This window comes from Pipistrellus hanaki, assembly GCF_964339955.1.
Source record: "Pipistrellus hanaki genome assembly, chromosome: 18".
NCBI lineage: Eukaryota > Metazoa > Chordata > Mammalia > Chiroptera > Vespertilionidae > Pipistrellus > Pipistrellus hanaki.
In genome coordinates this window covers 39,233,028-39,260,526 of record NC_140520.1, presented here as the reverse complement: position 1 = coordinate 39,260,526, position 27,499 = coordinate 39,233,028, and the positions used below count along the sequence as shown (strand labels likewise).

At 52.9% G+C, this 27,499-nt stretch overlaps 1 protein-coding gene across 1 annotated transcript; it reads right to left on the bottom strand.

Annotated features, from left to right (window-relative positions):
• Window positions 1-622: 622 nt before the first annotated feature.
• Window positions 623-27,396, bottom strand: LOC311613328 (natural killer cell receptor 2B4-like). Its single transcript, XM_084867120.1, has 6 exons — window positions 27,219-27,396; window positions 16,762-17,109; window positions 16,413-16,691; window positions 15,190-15,294; window positions 14,727-14,806; window positions 623-1,166 (listed from the first exon to the last, which is right to left on the bottom strand). Exons 1-6 carry the CDS (start codon window positions 27,274-27,276, stop codon window positions 1,125-1,127), a joined length of 912 nt encoding a protein of 303 aa, XP_084723246.1. The 5' UTR covers window positions 27,277-27,396; the 3' UTR covers window positions 623-1,124.
• Between the last annotated feature and the right edge of the window lie 103 nt (window positions 27,397-27,499).

The following is a 27,499-nucleotide window of genomic DNA, read 5'->3' as shown; positions in this document are numbered from 1 at the left end:
GTTATGTATGTTAAAAAATTAATTTGGATTTATTGTATTATTTTGTGTGGGAAGTCAGTATAGTCTACTGTGTTGACTTGATGGATGTGTAGTGATAAAGGGTGCGTCACATTGGTTCTCAAGGAACACATTTTTCTGAATCACAGTCTCACTTTTCATGAATGTATTATTTACCCCATGCTTTGTTCCAAAAGAGAATTTTAGATGCTAGTGCATGAATTTATGATCTTGTTATTTGATTTTAAGGTATGTCAATAAGGCACGGAGCGTGTTGTTTTAATTTGTACACTCCAGGACTTCAGATGTAACACCAGCTTAATATGGCATTGAATAAGGATCTGCTGAAAAGAACGCAAGGGAGCTTTCTAAAAATTTCTTTAGAAATGGTATTTATTAAGTTCAAATTCTTTAAAATCCAACTTAAGACAAAATTTCTCCATTTTTATTTGATCTCAAAACAACTGTTAAATATTTAAACATGCAAAGAATCTCTCAAGTAGTAGCTACCTTAACACTCCCCCTCCCACCAATTAATCTGATAGGAAAATCTCAATAAGAAATACTTTCTGTAAGAAGCCATGTTTCAGTGAGCTAAAAGTGGAAAGTGACAAATTAGAGCCAATCCTTTGAGATTGTTTTATTGATCATAATTCAAATAAACAAGAACGTGTAGAGAAATATACAGCAAACTCCAGCAAACAGTATAAGAAACAAAGCCTTGTGTATGGGAGTGGGGGCTCAGGAAGGAGTGAGTGTTGGTGTTTTGGGGGGTCTGTTATTGAGCCACCCAGGGGCAGCCTCAGGGTCTGGAGCCAGGACAGAGTGGGATGCAGGGGGTGGGACCCCTTCTGTAAGGAGGAGGTGACGGCTGTCGGAGCTCTGAGCTCCCCACACTTGTTGGTTGTAGCTCCACCAAGGGCAGCGTGCCTCAGAGGGCTTCTGTGGCCAGGGGCGGACAGGCCTCCGGCTGACCTCCCAGCTGGACTTCAGGAGGGGTAGAAACACCCCACTTCTCCTCAGGTTAAGAGAATCCCTGGAGACTCTTGGCTGGAAATTTATGCAGCTGAACGGCCTCAGACTTCCCAAAAGGAGGAGGAACTTCTTGCTTTCTGCCAAGGAATGGATCATTTGGAAAACTCGAGGCTATGAATAGTCAGAGGATTCTCCTAAGGAGGGAACACAGAGAATGAGGGGCGCATGACACTCATTTGAAAAACTTGGGGGGTACATCAGGGGAATGATTGATTTGGGGACCTGATTTCTACATCAGGATCTTAGGAAACCTCTGTGCAGGAAGTTCCAGGGTCACTGGGGAGCAGGTAGTAAGGGGTGAGGGCAGGCTTGGAAGTGAGGGGGTCTCAGCTCTGAGCAGAACAGACTTGGTGGGTCTTGCTGCCAAGCTGAGGACAGAGGCAATGTTCCAGCCGCTGGGCGAGGCCTCCTTCAGAGAGGGAGTCTCAAAGAGCCCAGGAAGATAACACCCAACAGTGTATTTTAAAAAGCTAAACACACCCCAAATATCTGTCATTTCCATGGAATTTTAAAATCTCGAGTGGAGATTACTAAGAAAGAGGGAAAGCAGCAATAATGACTGCTCTCCAGAGAGAGATGAAGCTGAGTCAATCCGTTTGGCATTCGTGAACCAGATTAGCTCTGCTGGCAAACAACTATTAAACCAAAAGGAAGAAGGTATCGTGGCAGTTAATAACTTTCTGTAGTTTTCTTAATTCAAAAGTGGTCTTAGGCATCCTGTAAAGAAAGGATTAAAAATTTAAGATGTTCTAGTTCTGTTTTCTTTGTTTTAAAAATCACTGCTTCAGTCTACAGAGAGAGAGAGAGAGAGAGAGAGAGAGAGAGAGAGAGAGAGAGAGAAGAAGAAGAAGAAGAAGAAGAAGAAGAAGAAGAAGAAGAAGAAGAAGAAGAAGAAGAAGAAGAAGAAGAAGGGAAGGAAGGAAGGAAGGAAGGAAGGAAGGAAGGAAGGAAGGAAGGAAGGAAGGAAGGAAGGAAGGAAGAAAGGAAGGGAGGGAGGAAAAACACAGGCCAAGTTTGCTTCAGTTACTTCTTCAGCAGGGATTGCTCATAGAATCACTCATTCTAATTCCAGGGACTTTTGAAGGAAGGTCAGGAGCCCATTTCTAGCTTTGGTTAAATGGTAGTAGAATCGGTACTAATGCTGGAAGGCACCTTTGAGGTTCTTCACTTGAACTCGTTCAGTTCTCAGGTGAGGATATGAAGGCCCTGAGGGTATTAGGTGATCATAAAAGTCGGTGACAGCTATGGCTGGAATCTGATTTCCTGACACCCAGCCTGGTGTGAATTCAAGACACAACTCAAAAGTCCCGAGCAGGAGAACATGCTCATAGTCGGCCTGTCTGTGAAAAACAATTAAGATAATATTGACCTGGGTTGGAAAGCCACTTGTCCAGACAAAATGGAACCTTTCCAGGGGCAGGAAAATACATCAATCAGGCTGTACTTATTGATAACCTGTGATAGGGAGGAAGAAGGTCTGGGTACTCTTTAGGCCTTATGTCTGTACTAAAATACAAATCTGTGATTAGTTTTGAGTGTGCCTGGTTACCAGCACAAGTGATTTCGATCCCCTCATTTTTAGTCATACTGATACCATTGTAAGGAGCTCATCCTATGTAATAAGAGAGGAATGTGCTAAATATCTGTTATTCCCTGACGCTTAATGACTGTAACAACTGGATCAGGGACCAGCAGGAGGGTGGGGCGGAGAACTACAGGAGGGGGCAGGGCAGCAAGCTATAAGGGAGGGTAAGGGTGGGGGGGGCCGAGGGGAGCTACAGGAGGGTGGAGCAGGGGGTGGAGAGCTACTGGTGCATGAATTCCTGTGCAGGACTACTAGTTAGTAACAATAGGAAAGGAGCAAAAGGACGGCCAGGCATTGTAGGCATGTCATTTGGGCAGCTCCACCAGGAATCCTCTGCAATTTACCCTCCGCAGGAACCACAGGTCCTCTCCCTGCTGAGCTGGAGGGAGGCACCGGACAAAGGGGAGATGGGCACATGTGCAGTGCAGTTGGGGTGATACAGGAAAGGTGCCTGTCAATCAAATCTGGGAAGGAGATCATTGGCCGGAGTGGATGGGCCCCACTGCAAGTGGATGAAAATGTGGGGACACATAGTCACCGGACAAAGGAGTTGGCTCTCTTGGCTCTTGTGTGTCTCTCTTGCACTCACCCGTGTCTCCTCCCTAGCCCTGTGGCCCTAGAGGAGCATGGCCCATGGCCATGAGGCCCCATGTGCAATGGATTGATACACTGCAACTGGGAACAGAAACTAAGCTAGCTTGATGCTGGGCTGCACTGTACCTCAGCATCGAACATAAACTAGGCAATGGCTTAAAAAAAAAGGTATTTTTATTGATTTCAGAGAGGAAGGAAGAGGGAGAGAGAGATAGAAACATCAATGATGAGATAGAATCATTGATTGGTTGTCTCCTACTGGGGATCGAGCCCACAACCCCAGCATGTGCCCTTGACTGGAATTGAACCTAGGACCCTTCAGTCCTCAGGCCAATGCTCTATCCACTGAGCCACACCGACTAGGGCTGGGCAATGGCTTTAATCCTACCTCTGCTGAAGCCACAGCTCTACTTCTTCCATAGCAGGCAGAGGAAAATGGGACCTTGGAAACTCAGGGATTTAACTCCACCCAAATAAAGGGCACTGATGGGGAGAGAGAGGGTGAAATCTGGGTGTGGAGGGAGGAGGAGGGCTGGTGCAGAAGGAGAGTTGGGGTCAGCATAGGAAGGTTTGGAGGTACTGGGGGAGTAAGAGGGATCATCAAATGCCACAATAGTGGAAAGGGTCTATGGACTTAGGTGGGGGTCCATGAGGTGACTATAGACTAAGTGCCTTTCCCAGACACTGCCACCCCAGGTGCCTAGTGGAGGACCAATTCTGGTTGTCCAGCTAGCCCATCCCGCTGATGATATACCCAGGTCCAGATGGCATCCGGCCCCAGCACTCATGTGAACAACCACTGGCTGTCAGCTGGCCCCTCCCCCTGATGACATAAACAGGTCTGGCGGCCCACCGGACCCCACCTCCCCTGACTCACGTGACCACATTTGGGTATGCTCGAGGCCCTGGCTCATGTGACCAACTTCAGGATGGCACTGGGCCCCTCGTATCTGATAAGAATGACTATGATTTGCCTCATTCTACAGAGGAGCCTCCAAAAAGAGAAACAGCCCAAGTCACAGTGTCACAGAAGCAGCAGAATTTAAACACAGACTCCCCAGGGTTCTTTCCTCCATGTCTCCTTCTGGCAACCATTTTCCTTCTCTGTGTCTGAAAGAAGCATCTCTATGCTCCAGGCAAGGGAAGTCTCCCTCAGCATCTCAAAGTCCTCTTTTTATATTTTTAAATATATTTTTAAAATATATTTTATTGATTTTTTTACAGAGAGGAAGGGAGAAGGAAAAAGAGTTAGAAACATCGATGAGAGAGAGTCATCCATCAGCTGCCTCCTGCACACCCCCTACTGGGGATGTGCCTGCAGCCAAGGCACATGCCCTTGACTGGAATGGAACCTGGGACCCTGCAGTCCACAGGCCAAAGCAATATCCACTGAGCCAAACCAGTCAGGGCTCAAAGTCCTCTTCTTAGAATACAATGTGACTAAACCCAACGCTCGGGAATCAATTGCTCTTACATCTGGGGGCAAAAGGGGCCACATACTAACGCTGACAGGCTCTGGGAGGCCTGCAAGGCAGGCCTTAGGAACCCGGAGACCTGCGGGAACCACACAGGACGCCTGCTGTCACAACTTCCCAGCTGAAAGTGAGTCCTGGGGGCAGTCATGTCCTAGGCCTGCATCTTCCTCGACAAAGGCCAATCCCGAGCCTGCCTATTGTCTTTCTGCATCTACCACAGCTAACACCTGTGGCGTGGTCCCCCTCTCCAGACCCCTCAGGGTGCAGCTCCCACCAGAGCAGACCACAGCACCTCTCATGGTTACTGTTAGCATGTTCACTGGAAACAGTTAGATATTCTATACTCACAAACACCTATTATTATTTTGTTTCTTTCTTTGTTTATTTTTTCTTTTCTGTGTCTTTTCATTTTACTTTTTTTGTTTTAAATATATATATTTTTAATTTTTTCAGAGAGGAGGGAAAGTGCACTATAGAAATCAAGGATGAGAGAGAGCCATTGATCAGCTGCTGCCTGCACGCCCCCAACTGGGGATTGAGCCCTCAATCCAGGCATGTGCCCTGACTGGGAATCAATCCGTCACCTCCTGGTTCATAGGTCAACGCTCAACCACTGAGCCACGCTGGCCAGGCTTCATTTTACTTCTTATCCAATCCCAGAGATTCCCCCCCTTTGCTTTCTCCTGCCCCCAGAATCCATCACTGATGGAGTTCATTTAACCCACTTATGCCTTTCTTTATTGTAATGTACAAAACAAGGGGCAAAACTGCCATTCTCTAGAGCATTTTCTCAAGCCATAGATTTTGATTCCAGATGATTGTGGTCAGTTTGTATCAAATAAGCTCATAAAAATTCCTACAGGTCTGGCCCTAACCAGTTTGGCTCAGTGGATAGAGCGTCAGCCTGCAGACTGAAGGGTCCCAGGTTCCATTCCAGTCAAGGGCATGTACCTTGGTTGTGGGCACATCCCCAGTAGGGGGTGTGAAGGAGGTAGCTGATCGATGTTTCATTCTCATTGATGTTTCTAACTCTCTATCTCTCTCCCCCTTCCTCTTTGAAAAAAAAATCAATAAAATATATATTTTTAAGATTTCTTACAGGTTTGGACTCTTTAAGGCTCTGTGACTTGACCCAATGAGCCCCATTACTGTAAGGGGAGTGGGAGGAGGCAACACACTTCTTGGGAATTCTAGGACGGCACTGAGGGACCAGACACCTCTGCTCTCCTCCTCCTGTTGTCCGTGGCCGTCCTCTAAGCCATCCACATTCCACCAAGCTGAAGAGGTTGCTGCTTTTTTTTTTTTTTTTAATTAAGTGATTTTTATCAGAACTTTTTTTAAAAAAAGTAATTTCTTAAAGTAATTTTTATCAGAAGTTTTTCATCATTGGCCACCAGGGGGCAGTGTTTCTCTAGAAAGAGATGCCCAGCCGGGTCCCCTACTGATGGTGCAGCTCTAACCCTGGGTGTTAGAGCCAGTGCAGGGGAGACTCCGGACTCCATGGCACAGCTTTGTCCAGCTCATGGCCTTGAGCACGTTCATTTATCTCAATCTACAGACCATGAGACCATTAGAGGAGATTCATTTAAAAAATAGACAGGCCCCATTGATAGGCCCAATGACACTGACTGGCATAGAAACTGACCAATCAGAACCAAATTGGCCAGCAGAGGTGGACAGTTGGAGGCAAGATCAGGCCTGCAGGGGAGAGCAGTTGAGGGCAAGATCAGGCTGTCAGGGGAGGGTAGTTAGGGGTGATCAGGCAGACAGGCAGAGGAATTAGGGGCAATCAGGTAGGCAGGCAGAAGCAGTTAGGGATGATCAGTCAGACAGGTAGGTGAGTGGTTAGGAGCCAGTGGTCCCAGATTGCGAGAGGGATGTCCAACTGCCAGTTTCAATCCGTAGAGATTGGGCCTAAAATGGCAGTCAGACATCCCCCAAGGGGTCCCTCATTGGAATGGGTGCAGGCTGGGCTGAGGGAACCCCCCCTCTGTGAATGCATTTCATGCAGCAGGCCACTAGTAATAAGATAAAAGAGAACAACACAGACCAGTTATTTCCTGAAAACAGGTATATTAAATGGGGAGAAGAAGTGCCCAGCCAGTTTTGCTCAGTGGGTAGAGCATTGATCTGCAGACTGAAGGGTTCCAGGTTTGATTCCAGGCAAGGGCACATTACCCGGGTTGCAGGCTCGATGCCCAGTAGGAGGCAGCAGAGAAATTATTCTTTTCTTTAAAAAATAAATCTTTATTGTTCAGATTATTACAATTGTTCCTCTTCCCCTCCACCCCCAATAGCTCCCCTCCACCTGGTTCCCACCCCACCCTACCCTCTGCTCTTCCCCCCTTTCCCCCTGCCACTGTCCTCATCCATAGGTGTACAATTTTGGTCCAGTCTCTCCCTGCACCCCCCCACATTCCTTTCCCTCCTAGAATTGTCAGTCCACACCCTTTCTATACCCCTGATTATATTATATTCACCAGTTTATTCTGCTCATCAGATTTTTTATTCACTTGATTTTTAGATTCACTTGCTGATAGATATGTATTTGTTGTTCATAATTTTTTTTAAAAAAATCAATCTTTATTGTTCATATTATTACAAAGGTTCCTCATTTCTTCCCCCCTCCACCAGGTTCCCACCCCACCCTCCACCCCCTCCCCATTCCCCATTGTCCTAATCCATAGGTGCAGAGTTTATGTTCAGTCTCTTCCTCCCTCCCTTTCCCCGATAGTAAATCCCTTTTCAGATAGTAAATCAGTTACTTAGCATTTTCTCATATCAATAATACCTCCACATGCCCAATGATACATTTCACACAAAAGACATTTCCAAATAGGTCAACCAGCCTCATCCAGGCCCCACCCAAGGCACTCACAGATCAACACCCCAGCCCTATACTAACTCAACACATCCAGATCTAAGTCTTCATCACTTGATTCAGCAGACCCTCAAGTTCCCACAAAAGTTTCCAGCCATGTCTGAGAGGCCGCCGTGGGGCAGGAGCAGGCGAGGAGCAAGCTGTTCAAGGCCTGGCTGCTCCGGGCCTGGCCTCTGTTGCTCTGGTTCGTTCCACAACCAGCTGCTCCGGGTCTGGTCACTGCCGCTCCCGACCTAGTTGCTCTGGACTTGGCTGCTGCTGCTCCGGGCCTGCTGCACTCGACCCGGCTGCTCTGGGCCCAGCCGCTCCGGGCCTGGTCACTCCCAGCCTGGCAGCTGCTGCTCCGGCCCTGCTCGCACCCGACCTGGCTGCTCCGGGCCTGGCTGCTCCCAGCCTGGGAGCCACTGCTCCAGGCCTGGCCGCTCCCAGCCTGGCAGCTGCTGCTCTGGGCCTGGCCGCACCAGATCCGGCTGCTCCGGCCCTGGCCGCTCCCAGCCTGGCAGCTGCTGCTCTGGGCCTGGCCGCACCAGACCCGGCTGCTCGGAGCCTGGCCGCTCCCAGTCTGGCAGCCGCTGCTCCAGGCCTGGCTGTACCCGACCCGGCTTTTCCGGGCCTGGCCGCCTGGCAACCGCTGCTTCGGGCCTGGCTGCACCAGACCCGGCTGCTCCGGGCCTGGCCACTCCCAGCCTGGCAGCCGCTGCTCGGGGCCTGGCTGCTCCCAACCCAGCTGCTCTGGGCCCGGCTTCTCCAGGCCCGGCCACTCCGGGTCTGGGTGTTCCTGGGCTGGCCACCCTGGGCTTGGCTGCCTCCGCCTCAGGCCTGGCTGCCACTGCCCCAGTTCTGGCTGCTCCAGTGCTGGCTGTTGTTGCTCTGGTTCTGGCTGTTGCTGCTCTGGGGCCTGGCCGTTGCTGCTCCGGGCCTGGTTGCCACTGCCTTGTGCCTGGGCACTCTAGGCCTGGCCGCCACTGTTCCAACATTCTGTTCTTTTTTTCTTTTTCTTTTTTTTTTTTAAACGCATATATGTTGCAATGTTGGCTGGTGAGTTGAGTTCTGACTTAGTCTTTGATTTTTTAAGATCTTCTTTGTATTCTTTCTTAAGTAATTTTACTATCTTTTGCTCTCACTTGATTTCTTCACATTGAGAACTTCTTTGGTTTCTTCCTCCTTGTCCTGGGAGCTCAGCAGGTTGGCCTGTGGCACCCCTTTGTTCTCCACGGGCTCCCGCACTGCTCCAGCCTGTTGCCGGGTCAGCGCCGCCCAGGAAGCAGCCCACGGCCTTGGCTCCATTGCCCGCGCTCAGAGGTCGAAGGCTCAGGGGCACCTCCTCCCCCCCACTGGGGGCCCCGTCACCCGGCTCCTTGCCGGCGCCCGGCTGGCTGGTGTCCAGCAGGGGCTCCTGCTCCTTGTCGCGTTCCTCCAGTCTGGAGCTTTTTTTTCTCTTTCCCGCTAGGGGAGTCTAGGATCAGAGTCAACAGACTGTCCTCTGCGCGCAGTGCGCGCGACTCTGGGGGCTCCGCTTTTCGCCACTCCCCTGGGATTCTGCCACACAGCCCCGTCTCCCCCTGCTCGAGCCTGGGTCTGGTCCAGGACTGGGGTTCAGAGCAGTCAAAACTGGAGCCCAACACCGCCAGGGCTCCCGTTTCCTTCCCTCCAGGGCAATCCCACATCAGAGTCAACATTCCTTCCCTTGCAAGCAATGTGCGGGACTCCGGGGGCTAGGCCTTTCGCCGCTCTCCCAGGACTCCACCTCACATCCCCGTTTCCCTCTACTTAAGCCTGGGTCCCCAGGGATTGGCCCAGAACTGGGGTTCAGGGCAGTCTGGACTGAGGCTCAGCGCCGCTGGTGGCCCTGTTCCTTCCGGCTAGGGTAATCCAGCATCAGAGTCAACATTCAGTCCTCTGCACGCAATGTGCGCTCGACTCCGGGGGCCCTGCTTTTCGCTGCTCACCTGGGATTCCGCCTCACAGCCCTGTCTCCCCCTGCCGGAGCCTGGGTCCCCAGGGTCTGGCCCATAACTTGGGGCTCAGCGCTGCCGGTTCGGGGGTTCAGCCCAGGCTGGGGGTTTTATTTCCTTCCTGCTAGGGAACACCAGGCAGCACCCAGCCCTCTCCTCCTCTCCGGCTGCGACCTCTCCGCGCACGTGCGTGCGAGCATGCAGCATGTCTCTGTACCTTAGGTTTTTTTTCAGCTCCTCTGATTTTCCTTCTGGTTTTCTCTTTCCTTCTTGTTGTAGAATTTTCAGTCAGTCGACTACCTGTAGCTCTGGGCGATGTCCACTCTACATTTTAGTTGTATTCCATTGAAATTGTTGTGTGCTGCTGCGGTTAGGTGTCTACCCGAGCAGCCATCTTGGATTCTCTCCCGTTGTTCATAATTTTTATCTTTACCTTTTTCTTCTTCTCCCTCTTCTTAATGAATACCTTTCAGCATTTCGAGTAATACTGGTTTGGTGATGATGAACTCCTTTAGCTTTTTCTTCTCTGTGAAGCTTTTTATCTGCCCTTGAATTCTGAATGATAGCTTTGCTGGGTAGAGTAATCTTGTTTGTACGTTCTTGATATTTATCACTTTGAATATTTCTTGCCACTCCTGTCTGGCCTGCATAGTTTCTGTTGAGAAATCAGCTGATTATCCTATGGATGCTTCTTTACTTAGTACGTAACTAACTGTTTTTCTCTTGCTGCTTGTAAGATTCTCTCTTTGTCTTTTGCTCTTGGCATTTTAATTATGATGTATCTTGGTGTGGTCCTCTTTGGATTCCTTTTGTTTGGGGTTCTGTGTGCTTGTGGACTTGTAAGTCTATTTCTTTCACCTGGTGGGGGAAGTTTTCAGTCATTATTTGTTTAAATAGGTTTTCAGTGTCTTGCTCTCTCACTTCTTCTGGCACCCCCCATAATTCTGATATTGGTACACTTGAAGTTGTCCCAGAGGCTTCTTACACTATCTTCAACTTTCTGGATTCTCTTCTCTTCTTGCTTCTCCAGAGGAGTGTCCTTTGCCTCTTTGTATTCCAAATCTTTGACTTAATTCTTGCATTCCTCTAATCTGCTGTTGGTTCTCTGTATAATATTTTTTATTTCAGTCAGTGTATGTTTAATTTCTAGTTGGTCCCTGTTCATATCCTTGAGGGTCTCATTAAATTTATCAGCTTTTTCTAGGAAATTCTTCAAAAACCGTGTAACCGTGGTTTTGAACTCTATGTCCAGTCATTTGTTTTCCTCCATTTCTTTCATTTGTGATTTGTTTCCTTGTCTCCTTATTTTTGCTGCTTCCCTGCATTGGTAAGGTAGCTTTGTGTGCTGGGTATCCTATATGGTTCAGTGAGTCAGCCTCCCAGTTATCTGAGGTGGACACTCTTAGTGCACCCCTTTGTGGACTGTGTATACAGTCTTGTTGTAGTAAAGTCTTGAGTGTTGTTGGTGTCACTGGGAGGAATTTACCTTCAGTCCAATTGGCTGTGAGGACTTGCTCTGTCTATAATGGAAGAATATCTGTGCTGGAGACGTTTCTGGGGGAGGACTTGTTCCAGTGGGGCTTTGGTGTCTACTGAGTCTGCCTCTTGAATGTGTCCCTTATAATAGTAGTTGAAATCTGGTGTTGTTTCACACTGACCACTAGATACACTAGTTTCTGGATCTTCAATGGGGTGTAGGTCAGCTACTGTCTGAGGCCACCAAGCAGGAGCTACAGCAAGAACTACAGTTTTCTCCTCTTTTCTTGGGATTTGGCAGTTTTGGAGCAGTCTGACTAGAGCTGCAGTTTATTTTGTTAAGCTGCCACAGGGCAGGCCATTTATATGCAAAAGCCACTGTGTGGAGCCTGGGAAGGTTTGTAGAATGTGTAGGGCGGCGGGGTCTCAGGGCATCACTAGGCTGGGGCATGGCAAACAGCAATGGCTGCCATCAGCCTTCTCTGCCTTTCTGCATTTCCAAGTCCCCATGTCCTGCACTCCAGCACAGTAAACAATGATTGCTGCGCGCACCTCTGCAAAAAAGTCACCCTCACGTTGGGACCCGATGGCTGACAGACCAGCTTCTCCCTGTAGGCGTCTGGGGCCTCCTCGTGTCTCCAGAAACTGGATTTCAAAGTGATTGGGAGCTTGTTTCCCTTTGGGTTGGAAAAAAGCCACGTGCCCAGTTGCCTGCCATCAGCCCGATTTGTGCACCTCTGTCCCTCAGCTTTTCAGCATTTGTCCTCCTTTCTCTTTCCTTCTGTTTTAAGTTTTAAGACTTCCATTCAGTCACCTTTCCTGTGGTTCTGGGTGATAGACGTCTTGTCTTATAGTTGTAGTTTTGAATTGTTGTGTGACGTGGCAGTTACATTGTTTACCTTTGCAGCCATCTTGGTTTCTCTTGGATTCTTTTTTCTTTTTGCTTTTCCAGTTGGGTGTTTTTTGCTTCTTTGTATTTCAAATCTTTGACTTGATTCTTGCAATCCTCTAGTCTACTGTTAGATCTATGAATATTATTTTTTATTTCAGTCAGTTTATGCTTAATTTCTAGTTGGTCCTTTTTCATATCCTCGAGGGTCTCACTAAATTTATTGTCCTTTTCTAGAAAATTCTTGAAAAACCTTATAACCATGGTTTTGAATTCTATATCCAGTAGTTTGATTTCCTCCATTTCTTTCATTTGTGATCTGGTTTTTTGTCTCTGCATTTTGGCTGCTTCCTTGAGTTGATAGAGTGGCTTTGTGTGCAAGGTGTCTTATGGGGCCCAGTGGCTCAGCCTCCCCAGTTACCTGAGTTGGACACTCTTGGTGCACCCCTTTGTGGGCTGTGTGCACAGTCTTGTTGTCAGTAAGCCTTGATTGTTGTCGGTATCACTGGGAAGAATTGACCTCCAGGCCAGTTGGCTGTGAGGATCAACTGTGTCTGTGATGGATGGACTTCTGTACTGGAGACACCCTTATGGGGCAAGACTTGCTTCAGTAGGTCCTTGGTGTTCACTGAGTTTTCCCCCTGAGTGTGTCCCTTATGGATCTGAAGAGTTGTAATCCGGATGGTCCCATTCTGACCCCTGGGTACACTGGCTCTTGGATCTCCAAGGAGGTGATAATTTAGCCTCTCCCTGAGGCCACCCAACAGGAACAAGAAAGAGATCTGCAGATTCCTCTTCCTTGTTTGGGTTTGGAGGTGCCCAGATGAGGCCCAGCTGTGAAGCAATGCAAGCTGCTTTGGGGCTTAAGGCCTTCTTTTGGATGTTCTGGGTCTCTTTGACTCAGCTGCAGTTTGTTAGGTAAGTTTATCTTTCAAAGGACCACGTCATTCATATGCAAAAGCCTCTGCACACAGCTTGAATGGGGCAGAGTCTCAGGGTGGAGCAAACGGCAATGGATTCCCATCAGCTCTGCCCTAAGAGGCCCTGGGGTCTCAGTGTCTCTTGGATATCACTGCAAGCACCTCTGAGAGAAAGCTGCCCTTGAGTTCCACTGCTGCTAACAGTCCAGTTTCTCCCCATATGAGTCTGGGTCCCCAGAGTCTTATCCGGAACTGGAGTTCAGAGCAGTTGGGAGCTTGTGTCTCACTGTGGATTGAAAAAGCCAGCCGCATCCTCAGTTGCCAGTCCCCTCCAAGCACACATGCACCTCTGTACCTCTGCACTTTACTTCTGCAGCTCCCCTGAGTCTCAGTGTGCTTTTCTCTTCCCTTCTAGTTGTAGAATTTCCACTTAGCCAGCCTTCCTGTGGTTCTAGATGATGTCTGTTTTGTCTTTCAGTTGTAGTTGTGAAGTTGCTGTGAGAGGCACCAAGTTCAGGTGTTTACCTATGCTGCCATCTTGGTTTTCCTTCAGATCAATGATTCTTATCATTGATGTTTCTCTCCCTCTCCCTTCATCTCTAATATTAGCATTATAATAAAAGAGTAATATGCTAATTAACCATCACTCCGCTACACCCACAAGCCATACCCATCAGACACGCCCACAAGACAATCAGAGCGAGTATGCAAATTAACCCAATCAAGATGGTTGCAGCCACAGAGAAAGCAGGAGGGAGGCTTGGATTTCCCAGGTGATGGAAGAAGCCAAGCCTTCCACAAAACCTGGCCTGCCCAAGCCTCTGATTAAGGCTACAAAGTTTCAATTATAGAAGGTAAACCAATGCAAACAGAAATGGCGGCAGCCACTGAGTGATTTGGAGGCTTGGCTTTGCTCCAGGCTACAAAGTTTCAATTGTAGAAGAGAAATAAACCCCAGATACCAAGGCCTCCACTTGGGTCGCAGGGGGCATGGCCAGCCTGCAAACTGCCACAGGCCCCTTGTCCAGGCCACCCCATGCTCCAAGGGAACCCCCACCCTGAATCAGGACACCCTTCAGGGCAAACCAGCTGGCCCCACCTATACACCAGGCCTCTATCCTATCTAATAAAAGAGTAATATGCAGATTGACCATCATTCCAACACACAATATGGCTTCCCTCATGTGGTCAAAGATCCTGCCACCATGTGGACATAAGATGGCCACCACAAGATGGCCAGCAGGGGAGGGCAGTTGGGAGGGACCAGGCCTGCAAGTGAGAGCAGTTGGAGGCAATCAACCCTGCAGGGGAGGGCAGTTAGGGGTGACCAGGCTAGCAGAGGAGGGAAGTTGGAGGCAAACAGGCTGTCAGGAGAGCAGTTAGACGTCAATCAGGCTGGCATGGGAATGGTTAGGGGGTGATCCGGCTGGCAGGCAGAAGTGGTTAGGGGCAATCAGGAAAGCAGGCAGGCGAGCAATTGGGAGCTAGCAGTCCTGGATTGTGAGAGGGATGTCCGACTGCCCGTTTAGGCCCAATCCCATATTTTATGTGTTTGTGATTCTGTGGAGCTAAATGCTAACACTGTTCTTCACATTCCCATTTCCCTCTTCTTTGGGAAGATGTGTCCACCGGGATCAGGTCTAAACGGGCAGTCAGACATCCCTCAAGGGGTCCCAGATTGGAGAGGGTGCAGGCTGGGCTGAGGGACACCCCCACCCACACCCCCATGCACGAATTTCATGCACCGAGCCTCATCTCATCATCTCCCCCCAGTTCTCTCTGTGCACCCGCGGCCAGAGCTAGGACCCGAGAGGGACCGAGATGGGCTGAGGCCACTCGGAGGCAGCAGCGGGCTCTCGGGCCCCTGATGGGCAGGGCCATGCTCCCAGGACACGTCCGGAAGGAAGGAGAGAACCCACCTCGGGCCGCACCTGGCCGCTCCCGATGGGCGGGCTGCGGACATCTTCATAAACGGTCAGCGCCTCCTCTGGGCCGGGCTCTGGGGGAGGGAAGCAGAGTAGAGCTGCAGAGACCTCCGGGGGGGGGGGGGGGGGGAGGGGGGGCGGGCAGGCGCTTGCTCCCAGCATCCACCCTTGTTCAAGGTGGCGAGACTCTGAGGAAGGTTCTAGAATGGAGGAGGGTAACTCAAAGAGCTCAAGGCAGCACCTGCCTGATAGTTTCCCCCAAACCAGCCACAGCCAGTAAAGCTGCTGCTAGGGATCAGGCCATGCACATCTCCCCCCACACCCCGCACCCCTCCCCCGGCACCCCCTTCTCCCAGTGAGACCCGGAGCAGCCATTGCGTTCCCTCCCTGATGCAGGCACGTCCCTCTGGTGCGGGGAGGCAGGTCAGGCAGCCTGTCCTAGGGCCCCTCCCCTTACCTGCCGGCTTCCTCCCCCTTCTCCACATGCATATGCAGGTGAGGGTGCCGAGCAGCTTGAGTATGGGAACCAGGATGATCATCAAAAGGGGCAGGAGGCTGAGCTCTGAGGGAGACGGAGACATGGCGTGAGGACTCTCCTTCTCCCGGCCTCCCCGCCTCCCTGCCTCCCTGCCCCCCTGCCTGCTGCAGTGACCGCTCCCCCCCACCCCACCTGCTGGGGTGCTGCTCTCACCCCTGTGAACTCAGGTCAGAGGAGTCTCCCTGCTCCACTGGAAGGCCGCCCAGTGACACTGGAGCAGGGGACTCAGAATCAGGTGCTGACGCTAAGCTCTGTGCCCTTGGGCAAGCTCCTCAGGCTCTCTGGGCCTGTTTTCTCACAGGAGGAGACAATGTACCTACACAGCAAGCAGTACCAGCGGACAGATCCCAGCTCAGTCACTGTCACCCAGACCCTTTCCTTTGTTTTACCGCGACAAGCATGTCTGCTCCTGCCAGGCCGCCTCCGCCGCCTTCTGCTCTCCCCGCGGGACGTCCGTGCCTGGGCCTGTCCCGCAGCCGAGGGCAGTGCCGAGCGGCCGCGCAGGGAAGGAGGGCAGCCCAGTTGCTGCTGACGAGACCCTCACAAACAGGGCCTCGCTGTTCCTGAACAGCAGCCTGCCAGGCCTTTCGGAGCTGCCCAGTGTGCCCGCGAGTAGGCTTTCGTGTCGGTGTGCCAGGAGAGCTTACTCTGTGCCCCTGTTTGGCTCTAAGTTCCTTAAAGACAGGGTGCAGGCGGTCTTGCCCTCACACCCTGTGAATCCATGCTGACATCACATTAGGTCTGATTTACCCGAGAAAAAGCGGTGTGAAGTGGCCCGGGTGACTCTCCGGGAAGAACAGTGCCTCTGCCCAGTGCCCGTCTGAGCCGCCAGCCCCGGCACTGCTCTGGGACCTCAGGGCAGGGGCAGGCGGCCCCTGAGGGGGAAGCGTCCGGCAGCCAAAGAAGAAAACAGCTCACAGCCAGACTGGCTGTCCCTCCCAGACAACGAGGGCTTCCTGCGGGAAGGAAGCGACTTCCAGGAGGTTCTTGAAGGGGACGAATTCTCCCAGCTCCAGGCGGCCTGGCTGCCGGACCTGTGCGCCCGAGGCCAGGACCCTGGCGAAGGGCTCCCAGAGCTCCCCGCTCCTGCTCCTGAGCCTGCCCCGGCCCACACCCTCCGGCCCAGCCCCGAGGGCACTCACTGTGGCCAGCGATCCCGCAGCCCGGGCCGAGCTGGAGGCTCCGGCTGGCCCAGCTGACCGCGTTGCTGGCGTTGCAGGTGTATGTGTGCAGGCCGCCCGCCCCGATCTGCTCCTCCAGGCGGAAGGGGCTCCTGGGCGGCGGGATGGCCTGGCCCCCTCTGGACCAGGTGTAGGCCACATCGCCGCCTCCGGAGGCCGAGCAGTTCAGAGTCACCTGGCACCTGCCGCCCGGGGCCGCCCTCTGCTCCAGCAGCCGCAGCTCGGGCTGCCGCACGGGGTCTGGAAGCAGAGGTTCGGTCAGGTCAGGCAGGCCTTCACGCCCCCGCCCGCGCGCGAGTGGGGCACTCACCCAGCACGGACACGAGGAAGCAGTGGGTCCTGGCGGCGCCCGCCTCTCTGGTGACCTCCAAGGAGTAGGTGCCGCTGTCGTCCTGCTGCGCGGCCTCGAAGAGGAGACTCAGTGGGCTGGTGCTGAGGCGGAGCCTGTGGCGGCTGGAGTCCCAGCGCTCCCCTTCGGAGCTGCCATCGGCCCTCCAGGTGAACAGCACGCGAGTGCGTTCCTCTGAGCGCAGCTGTGCCTTCCATTCCAAGTAGCTCACCGCTGTCGGGGTGTGGCCGGGCCCCAAGTGGAAAGACGTGCCCGAGTGCCTCACCACAGCTTCATCCGGAGGCCGGGCTCCCGGACAAGAGGCAGCGGCTGCGACAGAGCAGAGCCGGGCCTCAGCAAGGGGGCAGCGGCCTGACTTCCCTGAGCCTGAGCCTGAGCGCCAGCCTGCTCACTGGCCCCTCTCCCCGCCCAGAGGAGAGGGAGCCCTGAGCTCAGCATGAACCGCTCTGAGGCTGTGAACCTTTCACTGCGCAGTGGCCCCATCTGACAAGCGAGGAAACAGACTTAAAGTCACAACCCTAATTATCAGTGAGAAAGATGAGCCTGCAACACAGTCAATTTGGCTTTAGAAGGTGAATTTTAATATATTTTCATTGATTTCAGAGAGGAACGGAGAGATAGCAACATCAGTGATGAGAGAGATTCATTGATCATCTGCCTTCTGTCCACCTCCTACTGGGGATGGAGCCTGCAACCCAGGCAGGCATGTGCCCTTGACGGGAATTGAACGTGGGTCCTCTATCCACTGAGCCAATCCAGCGAGGGCTGAATTCTCTTATTTATTTACTAGAGGCCCGAAGCACAAACCTGTGCAAGACTAGGCCTTCCTTCCCCTCTGCCGGCACCAGCTTCCCTCCGGCACAGGGACCCAGGCTTTCCTCACAGCCCCGGCTTCCTCTGGAAGGTAGTTTGGTCTAATTAGCACATTACGCTTTTATTATTATATACTAGAGGCTCGGTGCATGAAATTCGTGCACGGGGCCGGGGGAGGGGGTGTTCCTCAGCCCGGCCTGCATCCTCTCCCATCTGGGACCCCTCGAGGGATGTCTGACTGCCCGTTTAGGCCTGATCCCATGGGCAGTCGGACATCCCTCTCACAATCCAGGACTGCTGGCTTCCAACTGCTCACCTGCCTGCCTTCCTGATTGCCCCTAACTGCCTCTCCTTGCCAGCCTGATTGATGTCTAACTGCTCCTCTGCCAGCCTGATCACCCCTAACTGCCCTCCCTGCAGGGTTGATCACCTCCAATTGCCCTTTCTTGCAGGTCTGGTCCTCCCAACTGCCCTCCCTTGCAAGCCTGGTGCCTCCCAACTGCCCTCCCCTGCTGGCCATCTTATGGTGGCCATCTTGTGTCCATATGAGGGCAGCCATCTTTGACCACATGGGGGAAGCCTTCTTGTGTGTTGGAGTGATGGTCAATCTGCATATTAATTTTTTATTAGATAGGAAAGAGGCCTGGTGCATGGGTGGGGGCCGGCTGTTTCGCCTGAAGGGTGTCCCGGATCAAGGTGTTGGTTCCTTGGAGTGTGGGGCAGCCTGAGCAAGGGCCCTGTGGTGGTTTGTAGGCCAGCCACGCCCCCTGACAACCGAAGCAGAAGCCCTGGTATCTGGGGTTTATTTATCTTCTACAATTGAAACTTTGTAGCCTGGAGCAGAGCCAAGCCTCCTTACTTGCTCTGTGGCTGCCTCCATTTCTGTTTGGATTTCCTTACCTTCTATAATTGAAACTTTGTAGCCTTGAGTGGAGGCTTAGGCCAGCAAGGGCAGGTGGAAAGCTTGGCTTCCTCCATTGCCTGGGAAACCCAAGCCTCCCTCCTACTCTCTGTGGCCGCAGCCATCTTGGTTGGGTTAATTTGCATACTTGCTCTGATTGGCTGGTGGGCATGTCATGTGGGTGTTGCAAAGTGGTTGTTAGTTTGCATATTACTATTTTATTAGATAGTTGTTGTTTTTTATTGATTTCAGAGAGGAAGGGAGAGGGAGAGAGAAAGAGAAATAGAAACATCAGTGATGACAGAGAATCATTGATTGGCTGCCTCTTGCATTCCCCCTACTGGGGATTGAGCCCATAATCTGGAATCAAACCTGGGACCCTTCTGCAGGCCAACGCTCTATCCACTGAGCCAAACCAGCTAGGGCTGGAGAGTGAATTCTTAACTACAATGCTCTAAATAAACATTTTATCTGATGTGACGGCCCCTGCAGGGGGACCATGGGTGACCAGTGGTGACCATTGCACCACGTTCTGAACAGTCAGACCAAGGAAGACGAACTCCACACCCATTTCCCAGCGCCCTCCTTGCCCTCCCACAGAGCTGGGCTCCTACCCCCTCCCTCTCTCTACCCTTCTCCCCCCCAGAAAAGTTCGTGCAACAAACTGGTCCTTCTTGATTCCTATTTGCCAGGTTTTCAGTCACTGGAAGGTCTCCACAAGTATTACTCCGTAGGAAAAAAATGGAAAGGCAAGAATAAAAATACACTGCCTGGGTACCCCCAGCTCCTGCCCGGGCACCCTCAGCTCCTGCCCGGGCACCCCCAGCTCCTGCCCGGGCACCCCCAGTTCCTGCCTGGGCACTCCCAGCTCCTACCCGGGCACCCTCAGCTCCTGCCTGGGCACCTCCCAGCTCCTGCCTGGGCACCCCCAGCTCCTGCCCGGGCACCCCCCAGCTCCTGCCCGGGCACACCCAGCTCCTGCCCGGGCACCTCCCAGCTCCTGCCCAGGCACCTCCCAGCTCCTGCCCGGGCACCCTCAGCTCCTGCTCGGGTACCCCCAGCTCCTACCCGGGCACCCTCAGCTCCTGCCCGGGCACCCCCAGCTCCTGCTCGGGCACCCTCAGCTCCTGCCCTGGCACCCCCAGCTCCTGCCCGGGCACCCCCAGCTCCTGCCCGGGCACCCCCAGCTCCTGCCCGGGCACCTCCCAGCTCCTGCCCGGGCACCCCCAGCTCCTGCCCAGTTCAGGGTGGGACCTGTTGCACAGAAGGGTGCCCCCACCCTCACAGAGCAGCCAGTGGGGAAGAGCAGGGCCGTCCCCATGGCCATGTGGGCAGGAGAGTTCTCACATTGCCAATGAGGCAGGAAAGCCAGCCTGCCTGGGTGGGCTGGAGGGGGTCAGAGTTTTGTAGAGAGGTTAGGAGACAGCTATCCATAGGAACAGATCTGTTAAATGAGGCTATAGTGACAAGAGGTCGATAGAATCTGTTCCTTTGGTGGTGACTCTGAGGTTGATGCACAAGAAGGGAATCTGCCTGTCACCACACTGGGAGCAGCCTGGGCCTGCCTGGCCGTCTCCGTGGCCCTCAGACCCTTTACACCTAAGAGCGGGCAGCACGCCCAGCCCTGCACATAGGCCCCTCGGGAATGGACAGTCATGAATAAGCTTCTAGAAAGGGTTGGGTGTTCCGTCTGACTGTTCCCACTGTCCCAGAGCCCTGAGGAGCCCGGACCCCTTCCTGAGTCGGCACAGGTCCTGACCCCGGAATCCGGCATCTGGGACTAGGTCATACTGGTCCCACAGCACACTCTAGTGCCTGAGATAAGGGGCCACCCAAGGAGTTTTAATCTGATCACAGAAGACCAGGTAGAAACACGCTAACCAACACTCCCACTAAGAATCAGAAGAAAATTGGGCAAAATATACGGACATTTGTTGAAGGCATCAGAGAGCTAATGAAATGGTGAGGGGAATTTTATAAGAAAGCTTTTTGTTTGTTTGTTTTGTTTTTGTTTTAAGATGTAAGACACACTCTGACCTAACTTTCTTTATTTAAAAAAATATATTTCTTTTATTGATTTCAGAGAGGAAGGGAGAGAGAGAGATAGAAACATCAATGATGAGAAACATTGATTGGCTGCCTCCTGCATACCCAACCTGGGCATCAAGCCCGAAACCCGGGCATGTGCACTTGACTGGAATCGAACCCAGGACAATGCTCGATCCACTCAGCCCACCAGCTAGGGCCAAAAAACGGTGAAATATTAAGGGCCAGGACCTGAGAGAAGGAAATTGAGAGGGCTAGCTGTTTTACTGTTGTTACTGGAGGCATCTGTTTCCATAAAAAGCAGCTGGGAGGCTGAGCAGCTTAGCAGAGTTTACTCAACTCCAGGAGCCATGAGAGCACGGAGCTCAGAAAGGAGGTGTGGGTGCCTCACCCACCAGGCTCGGGGTCGGTGCCGGGAATGGCTGCACACTCAGAATTAAGAGTGAACAAGAACCCCCGCCAGAGAGGGTCCCCTGTCACCCCAAGGCTGTGGGTTCGATCCCCAGTCAGCCAATGAGTGCATCACTAAGTGGAGCAGCAAATTGGCTTCTCTCTTTCCCTTCCTCTCTCTGTAAAAGTGAGTAAATAAAAATATCTTTGAAGAGTGAACAAGAACTCACTCTCACAGAGACTCAAACCCTGTGGGGAATCACGTGCACAGACTTGGATTACAGAGGGAACTGTGTTATTCCTGGAGGAAAATACCATAAACCAGAGCATTAAATCACTTCTAAAACTTTTCATAAATGGTGTCCAAAATGAAACAAAACAAAACAGACCCCAAAACGGCCTCACAAGAGGAAACATCCCCAAATGGAAAGGAGACGCTGGGACAGGCCAGGGCCTCTGGGGAAGGAGACGCAGCAGCAGCTTCAGAGCAATGCTGTCCGGCGCGCTGGGAGCTGAGGCATAGTTTGAGCACCTTGACAGAGAACTAATGTGACAATGCAACCACAGCCGCTCCCTTTGCAGTTCTACCGTGAGCCTTAGATGCGGGAGCAGGACCATCCCGCAAAGCCTCACTGCGGTCCGAGCCCCCGTTCCCCAAGCCCCGCTAGCCTCCCAGGACACCCAGGGCTGCTCTCCCGGGGCAGCCCTGGCCCCAGCGGCCACCTGGGGACCTGCACTGTCACAGCACAGTCTCTCCAAGGAAAGGAGGCGCCTGATAGGGTCCTCCCTCCTCCCAAAAGGTCTGCATCCTGCAAGGCCCCGCCCAGCGCCTCACCAACAGGAACCTCCATTTTCTCCGTCCTGGTTCTCTACGTCCAGCTTGCCTCTGAGCGACCTTAGCATTTCCTGTCTCTCCTTGTTTACAGGACTCCACCCCAACAGGATAGAATCCACATCTGTTTCACCTTTTCCCTCACAAAATCTAGCATATGTCTTGGAACATAACAAGGGCTTAATGAAGCTGTCTAATTACCTAATTAATTAAATTCCAAAATCTCCCTCAGTTAGCTCCCAGAATGACTAATGGAGCACCCACAAAAGGCTCCAGAAGCTTCACCACAGAAGACCAGCCTCCCCAGCGGCAGAATGGTGATCAGCCGTCATAGAGTGGACAACGAAACCTTGTCCAGCCATCAACATGATCAGCCACGATAATGCAATCTCATCAGATGTGGAGCAAGAGGCCAAGTACAAGAGTGCCTTCTGTGGCCACTCACAGGAGCTAACCCAGGATGCAGGGGGGAGGGGGGAGAAGCACGGGGAAAGGCGTGGCCGCAGAGCCGTCCATCTGAGTAGCAATGACGGTGCCCCCTGTGCCTGTCACGTCGGGGGACGGCCGAGAAGCAGAGGCTCAGCATCCATAGTGATTTCTGCGGGCCGAGCTCCTTCCGGCGGGCCCGGCGTCTCTGCCCGGGCTCTCCCTGAGCCCGCACACCACCCCTCACTCTGAGGAAGAGAAGAGCTTGCCAGCCCCGCCACGCAGCCGTCCGAACCCCGCTGCGACGTGGCGTGTCAGCCGCAGCCCCTCAGCTCACCCCCAGTGCTGCCCGTTTTGTTCGCAGCCTCCAGCATGTCCTTTGGGGTTTCCTCAGGATGCACAGCCAAAACCGGGATTTGGGGGTCAAAGTGACCTTTAGGACCAAGGCCCACTCGTGTGGGCAGTGCCCTGAAGGTCCCCCAACCCCTCTGACCGAAGCTCCCCTCCATCTGCCTCTGAGTGCTTGGCACGGGCCCCTTCCTCGGTGCCAACTGCCTCGGCCGGTGTGCGCTGTGTGCGCTGAGAGCCCTGTGCCACGCGCTGGCTGCCGGGCAGACACGGGCCCGGAGGGAGGCGTGGAGCCCAGCGTCTCATACGGCTGCGCAAACACATCCAGGGAGGAGCAGGAATGGAGATTAAAATGAAATGTTTCACATGATGTAATAATACAACTAAATATCTCCCAAGTCAAATACATGTTCCCCTAAGCTAAAGGTGTGGAGGTCTCCCTAAGTTCCTGGTTACGATGATAAGAAACCTCAGCAAAGAGCCACACAGTCAAGGTTTATCATCTCATCTCAACATTTTCTTACTTTCTATTCCATAAGTGGTGGCAGAGGGGTGACGGCGCGGTCTCTGGGCTCTGAGGACGGAGCGCAGGGAGCAGCCGCCTCTTTGGGCCCTGGGGCTGGAGGCCTGGCATTGCAGCACTCCGTTCGCGCCTCCCTCCAGCCTCGCTGCCCCAGGAGGCCGCTGCGTCCTCACTGCATCCTCACTGCACACGCGAGGAACACACATCCTCACTGTACATGGGATGAACATGTGTCCTCCTGCACACAGGAGGAACACACGTCCTCACTATACACGGGAGGAACACACATCCTCATTGTACACGGGATGAACATGTGTCCTCCTGCACACAGGAGGAACACACGTCCTCACTATACACGGGAGGAACACACATCCTCATTGTACACGGGATGAACATGTGTCCTCCTGCACACAGGAGGAACACACGTCCTCACTATACACGGGAGGAACACACATCCTCATTGTACACGGGATGAACATGTGTCCTCCTGCACACAGGAGGAACACACGTCCTCACTGCACACGCAAGGAACACACGTCCTCACTGCACACACGAGGAACACACATCCTCACTGTACACGGGATGAACATGTGTCCTCACTGCACACAAGAGGAACACACGTCCTCACTGTACATGGGAGGAACACGCATCCTCATTGTACATGGGATGAACATGCGTCCTCGCTGAACACGGAAGGAACACGTGTCCTCACTGCACACAGGATGAATACGCATCCTCGCTGCACATGGGAGGGAAACGTGTGATCACTGCACATGTGAGGAACACATGTCCTCAGTGTACATATGAGGAACATGCATCCTCACTGCACACGGGAGGAACATGTAGCCTCACTGCACATGCGAGGAACATGTGTCCTCACTGCACACGGGAGGAACCCGGAGGTGCATCCCCACCCTCAGGGCCACAGAAACAGAAAACTCGCCGGCCAGGTGCTAGTCTGCCTGTGAGGAGACTGCAGCGAGAGGACAGACCAGAGCGGACAGACCAGGATAGACCAGAGTGGACAGACCAGAGCGGACAGGCCGAAGCGAACAGGCCAGAGCGGACAGGCCAGAAGGGACAGATGGGCCGCAGAGGATAAGCTGTGGGACATGTGGAATGGGGGGCAGTGCGGAGGAGCCCAGCTGGCTTGGCCTAGGTGGCTGCCATTTCAGGAGGAAGAAGACATCTCTGAGGAAGTGGGTTTGGGGTTTGGGAACCAGCGGAGGGAGGGGCGGGCGGGCAGGCTGAGGGCGGGAGCCACAGGGTGTGGGGCCGGCAGGCAGGGTGGGGGGAGGTGGGCAGGGTGGGGGGGCGGCAGGCAGGGGGCGGGGCCCAGACCCAGGTGCTTTCTCAGGCTCATCAAGCCCCTGGGGTGGCTGCGCAGATGGAGGGGTGAGGGCCTGCACCGTCACTGAATTGTGCAGGAACCCACGTTTTTAAGAAAACATCTCACTGCCATCATGCCCTCTGAAGGGACGAATGAACCCAACCAACCCCAGGTCCTGGCTGGCGCTGGGTGGGTGCAGCACTGGCTCGAGCACCCGCGGTGGCTGGCTCCATTCTGGGTGGAGGCTGGTACCAGGTTGCAGGTTCAATCACTAGTCCTCTGGCCAACCAAGGTGTTCCTCTCACATCCCCACCCTCCCTTCACCCCCTCCCATCCACCCCCTAAAAACATCAGTGGAAAAGCGTCAGAGGACTGAAAACAAAGGCGGCAGCACTTGTTCGGCATCCTGGCCAAAAGGGCTCCTCTGAATCACAGGAAACACCTGACAAACCCGGAAGAGGGGCTGTGGCTGTCGCCACAAACGTCCTGCAGGAAGGAGCAGGGTGCGGAGGCCGGCAGAGGGACAGTCCACCTGGTGCAGCCCGCGTGCCTTCGGCTGCTGGCTGCTGGCTAGCGGCACCTTCACAAGTGGCCTCTGTACTCCACGGCGTAGCATTGGGTTTTCTAAATGTGATGATATGATGAGGTCATATGATAAGGAAATATTCCTGTCCCTAAAAGATACATGCCAAGATATTTAGGAGTAAAGAGGCTTTATTCTCAGATGGCTCAACCAGCCATCATCAGCATCCACTTCCCAGTGCACGCACACGGGTAATGGAGAGAAAAGGAATGAAGCGAAGGCGATTAGATGTTAACTGGTGAATCTACCGTGTTTCCCCCAAAATAAAACATCCTCCAAAAATAAGACATACTTACAGGTTTCCTTCTGAGTGAAATATAAGGCATCCCCCTGAAAATAAGGTCCCCATAGGCTCTGTCTCAGAAATTTTGTGAAACCTAAACTGCAAGAAGTTGTGACTTGGGTGAAGAATTCATGGGATAAAATCACTGACAGTTGCATTGCAAATGCACTGCGAGCAGGCTACCTTGACAAGTGCTATTTAGAGACAGTGCTATTGCTAAACATGAGAGATTTGGTCCACTGATTCTGAAAGAAATGGAGTCACAGGAAATTCACCCGGAAATTCAGGAATTGGATTGTTATGATGATGTTCCAGAAGATGATGACATGATTGTTATTGAATAAGTGAGTAAATTCTTGATACTGTAGGATTCACAGTTTGTCTGGTTTGTGTTGACAACTACCATACTACCGTACCATATACAGGTAATAAATTTCCTTTATTTTCACTTAACAATAAATGTGTACCGTATTCTTCTTCATGGAAAAATAAGACATCCCCTAAAAATAAGACCTAGCGCATCTTTGGGAGCAAAAATTAATATAAGACACTGTCTTATTTTCGGGGAAACAGGGTAGGTGAAGAAATACAAGCATTTTCTTAGAATTGCTCTGGAGCTCCAAAATTTTTTCAAACTATTTAAAAATTAAAACAAGAGTGGTTTCTGCCCTGACCAGTTTGGGTCAGTGGATAGAGCATTGGCCTGCCAACTGAAGGTTCGATTCCCATCAAGGGCATGTACCTTGGTTGTGGGCACATCACCAGTGGGGGGTGTGCAGGAAGCAGCTGACTGATGTTTCTCTCTCATCGATGTTTCTACCTCTCTATCCCTCTCCCTTCCTCTCTGTGAAAAATCAATAAAATATATTTTTAAAAAGAGTGGTTTCTGCTGAAACCGGTTTAGCTCAGTGGATAGAGCGTCGGCCTGTGGACCAAAAGGTCCCAGGTTCAATTCTGGTCAAGGGCATGTACCTTGGTTGTGGGCACATCCCCAGTAGGGGGTGTGCAAGATGCAGCTGATCGATGATTCTCTCTCATCGATGTTTCTAACTCTATCTATCTCTCTCTCTTCCTCTCTGTAAAAAAAAAATCAATAAAATATATTTAAAAAAAAAAGAGTGGTTTCTGTCTGCCTCCACCAGGCCCGCCCCACAGGACCCTGCCAGTAGTTTCCTTAGCCTGAGCCCTTGCCCCGCACCCAGCGCCGCCCACCAGGGCTGCAGAGCTGCCAGCAGAGCCAGCCGCTGAGGGAGAGCTTACCCCATCACAGCCTCATCGTCTCATCTCACCCTCGACCTTCTGCCACTCTCATCCCCAAAGCCAGGCTCCTGCCCCCTCAGCCCGAGCTCAGCCTTCTCATGGGCCCTGGACAAACACTCATGGGCCTGTGCCCTCGCTTCATGCCCAGGGTGCCCTCAGTACCCGCCACAATGCCCTCCAAGTCTCCCAGGCTTCCGGGCGGAGTCTCTGAGCTCCCAATGGCCTCACCTTCCCCCTCCCCCCACAGGCGCCTGTGGCTTTGGTGCTGCCAGAGGGCCAGGCCTCCAAGCAGAGGACAGCCATCCCTCCTGCCTCTGGGACGATGTGTGGTCTCTGGACTCCAGAACCACCACCTGCTGGTGGAAACCCCAGCCCAGGGCCCTTTCCTTTCGGCAGCCAATAGCATCCAGGTAGAGGCCATTTCCTGGCCTCCTTACGGCCAGGCAGGACCCCTCCCACCACACAGAGGTAACCAAGTCCGAGGCTGTGCTCCGGGTCCACAGCCCTCCGGCAGCCTGTCCCCGGCAGGTGCTCAGCCAATTCCAAATGGCCATGGGGAGCCCCACCACCCAGAGGGGCCAGGACCTGACGCCCGTGGGCCTGGCCCCTAGTCCATGCACACACACACACACACACACACACACACACACACACACACCCCAATGCAGATGGGGCCTCCTCACCTTGGCTGTGCCGTCCGTGCAGGAACAGGACTAGGAAGGTGAAAGCTGGCCCCAGCATCCCCACAGGCCGTGGCCGGGCGCTGTCTGCAGCCTCTGTGCACAGGCCCACGGCCACCAGTCAGGGGGACAGGAGTGCGTGGCCGCCGCTGGTCTGGCCACAGTTTCCTCACCCGGAGGCTTTCTGGTTGACTGAGAGCTAATGAGGCTGCTGAGAAAGCCACAGCCCCTTGCACAGCTGACGGTTCCCACCAATTGAACCGGCCAAGCTTGCCTCAAGCGGG

What these genes read in the sequence shown, in the direction of transcription:
- LOC311613328 (XM_084867120.1), bottom strand. Translation starts at nt 27,276, where the DNA reads ATGCTGGGGCCAGCTTTCACCTTCCTAGTCCTGTTCCTGCACGGACGG. An exon ending in CTTCCTCGTGTCCGTGCTGG is followed by an intron (nt 16,692 to 16,761) that starts GTGAGTGCCCCA and finishes CTCTGCTTCCAG; the next exon opens with ACCCCGTGCGGCAGCCCGAG. An exon ending in CTGCGGGATCGCTGGCCACA is followed by an intron (nt 15,295 to 16,412) that starts GTGAGTGCCCTC and finishes CGTCTCCCTCAG; the next exon opens with AGCTCAGCCTCCTGCCCCTT.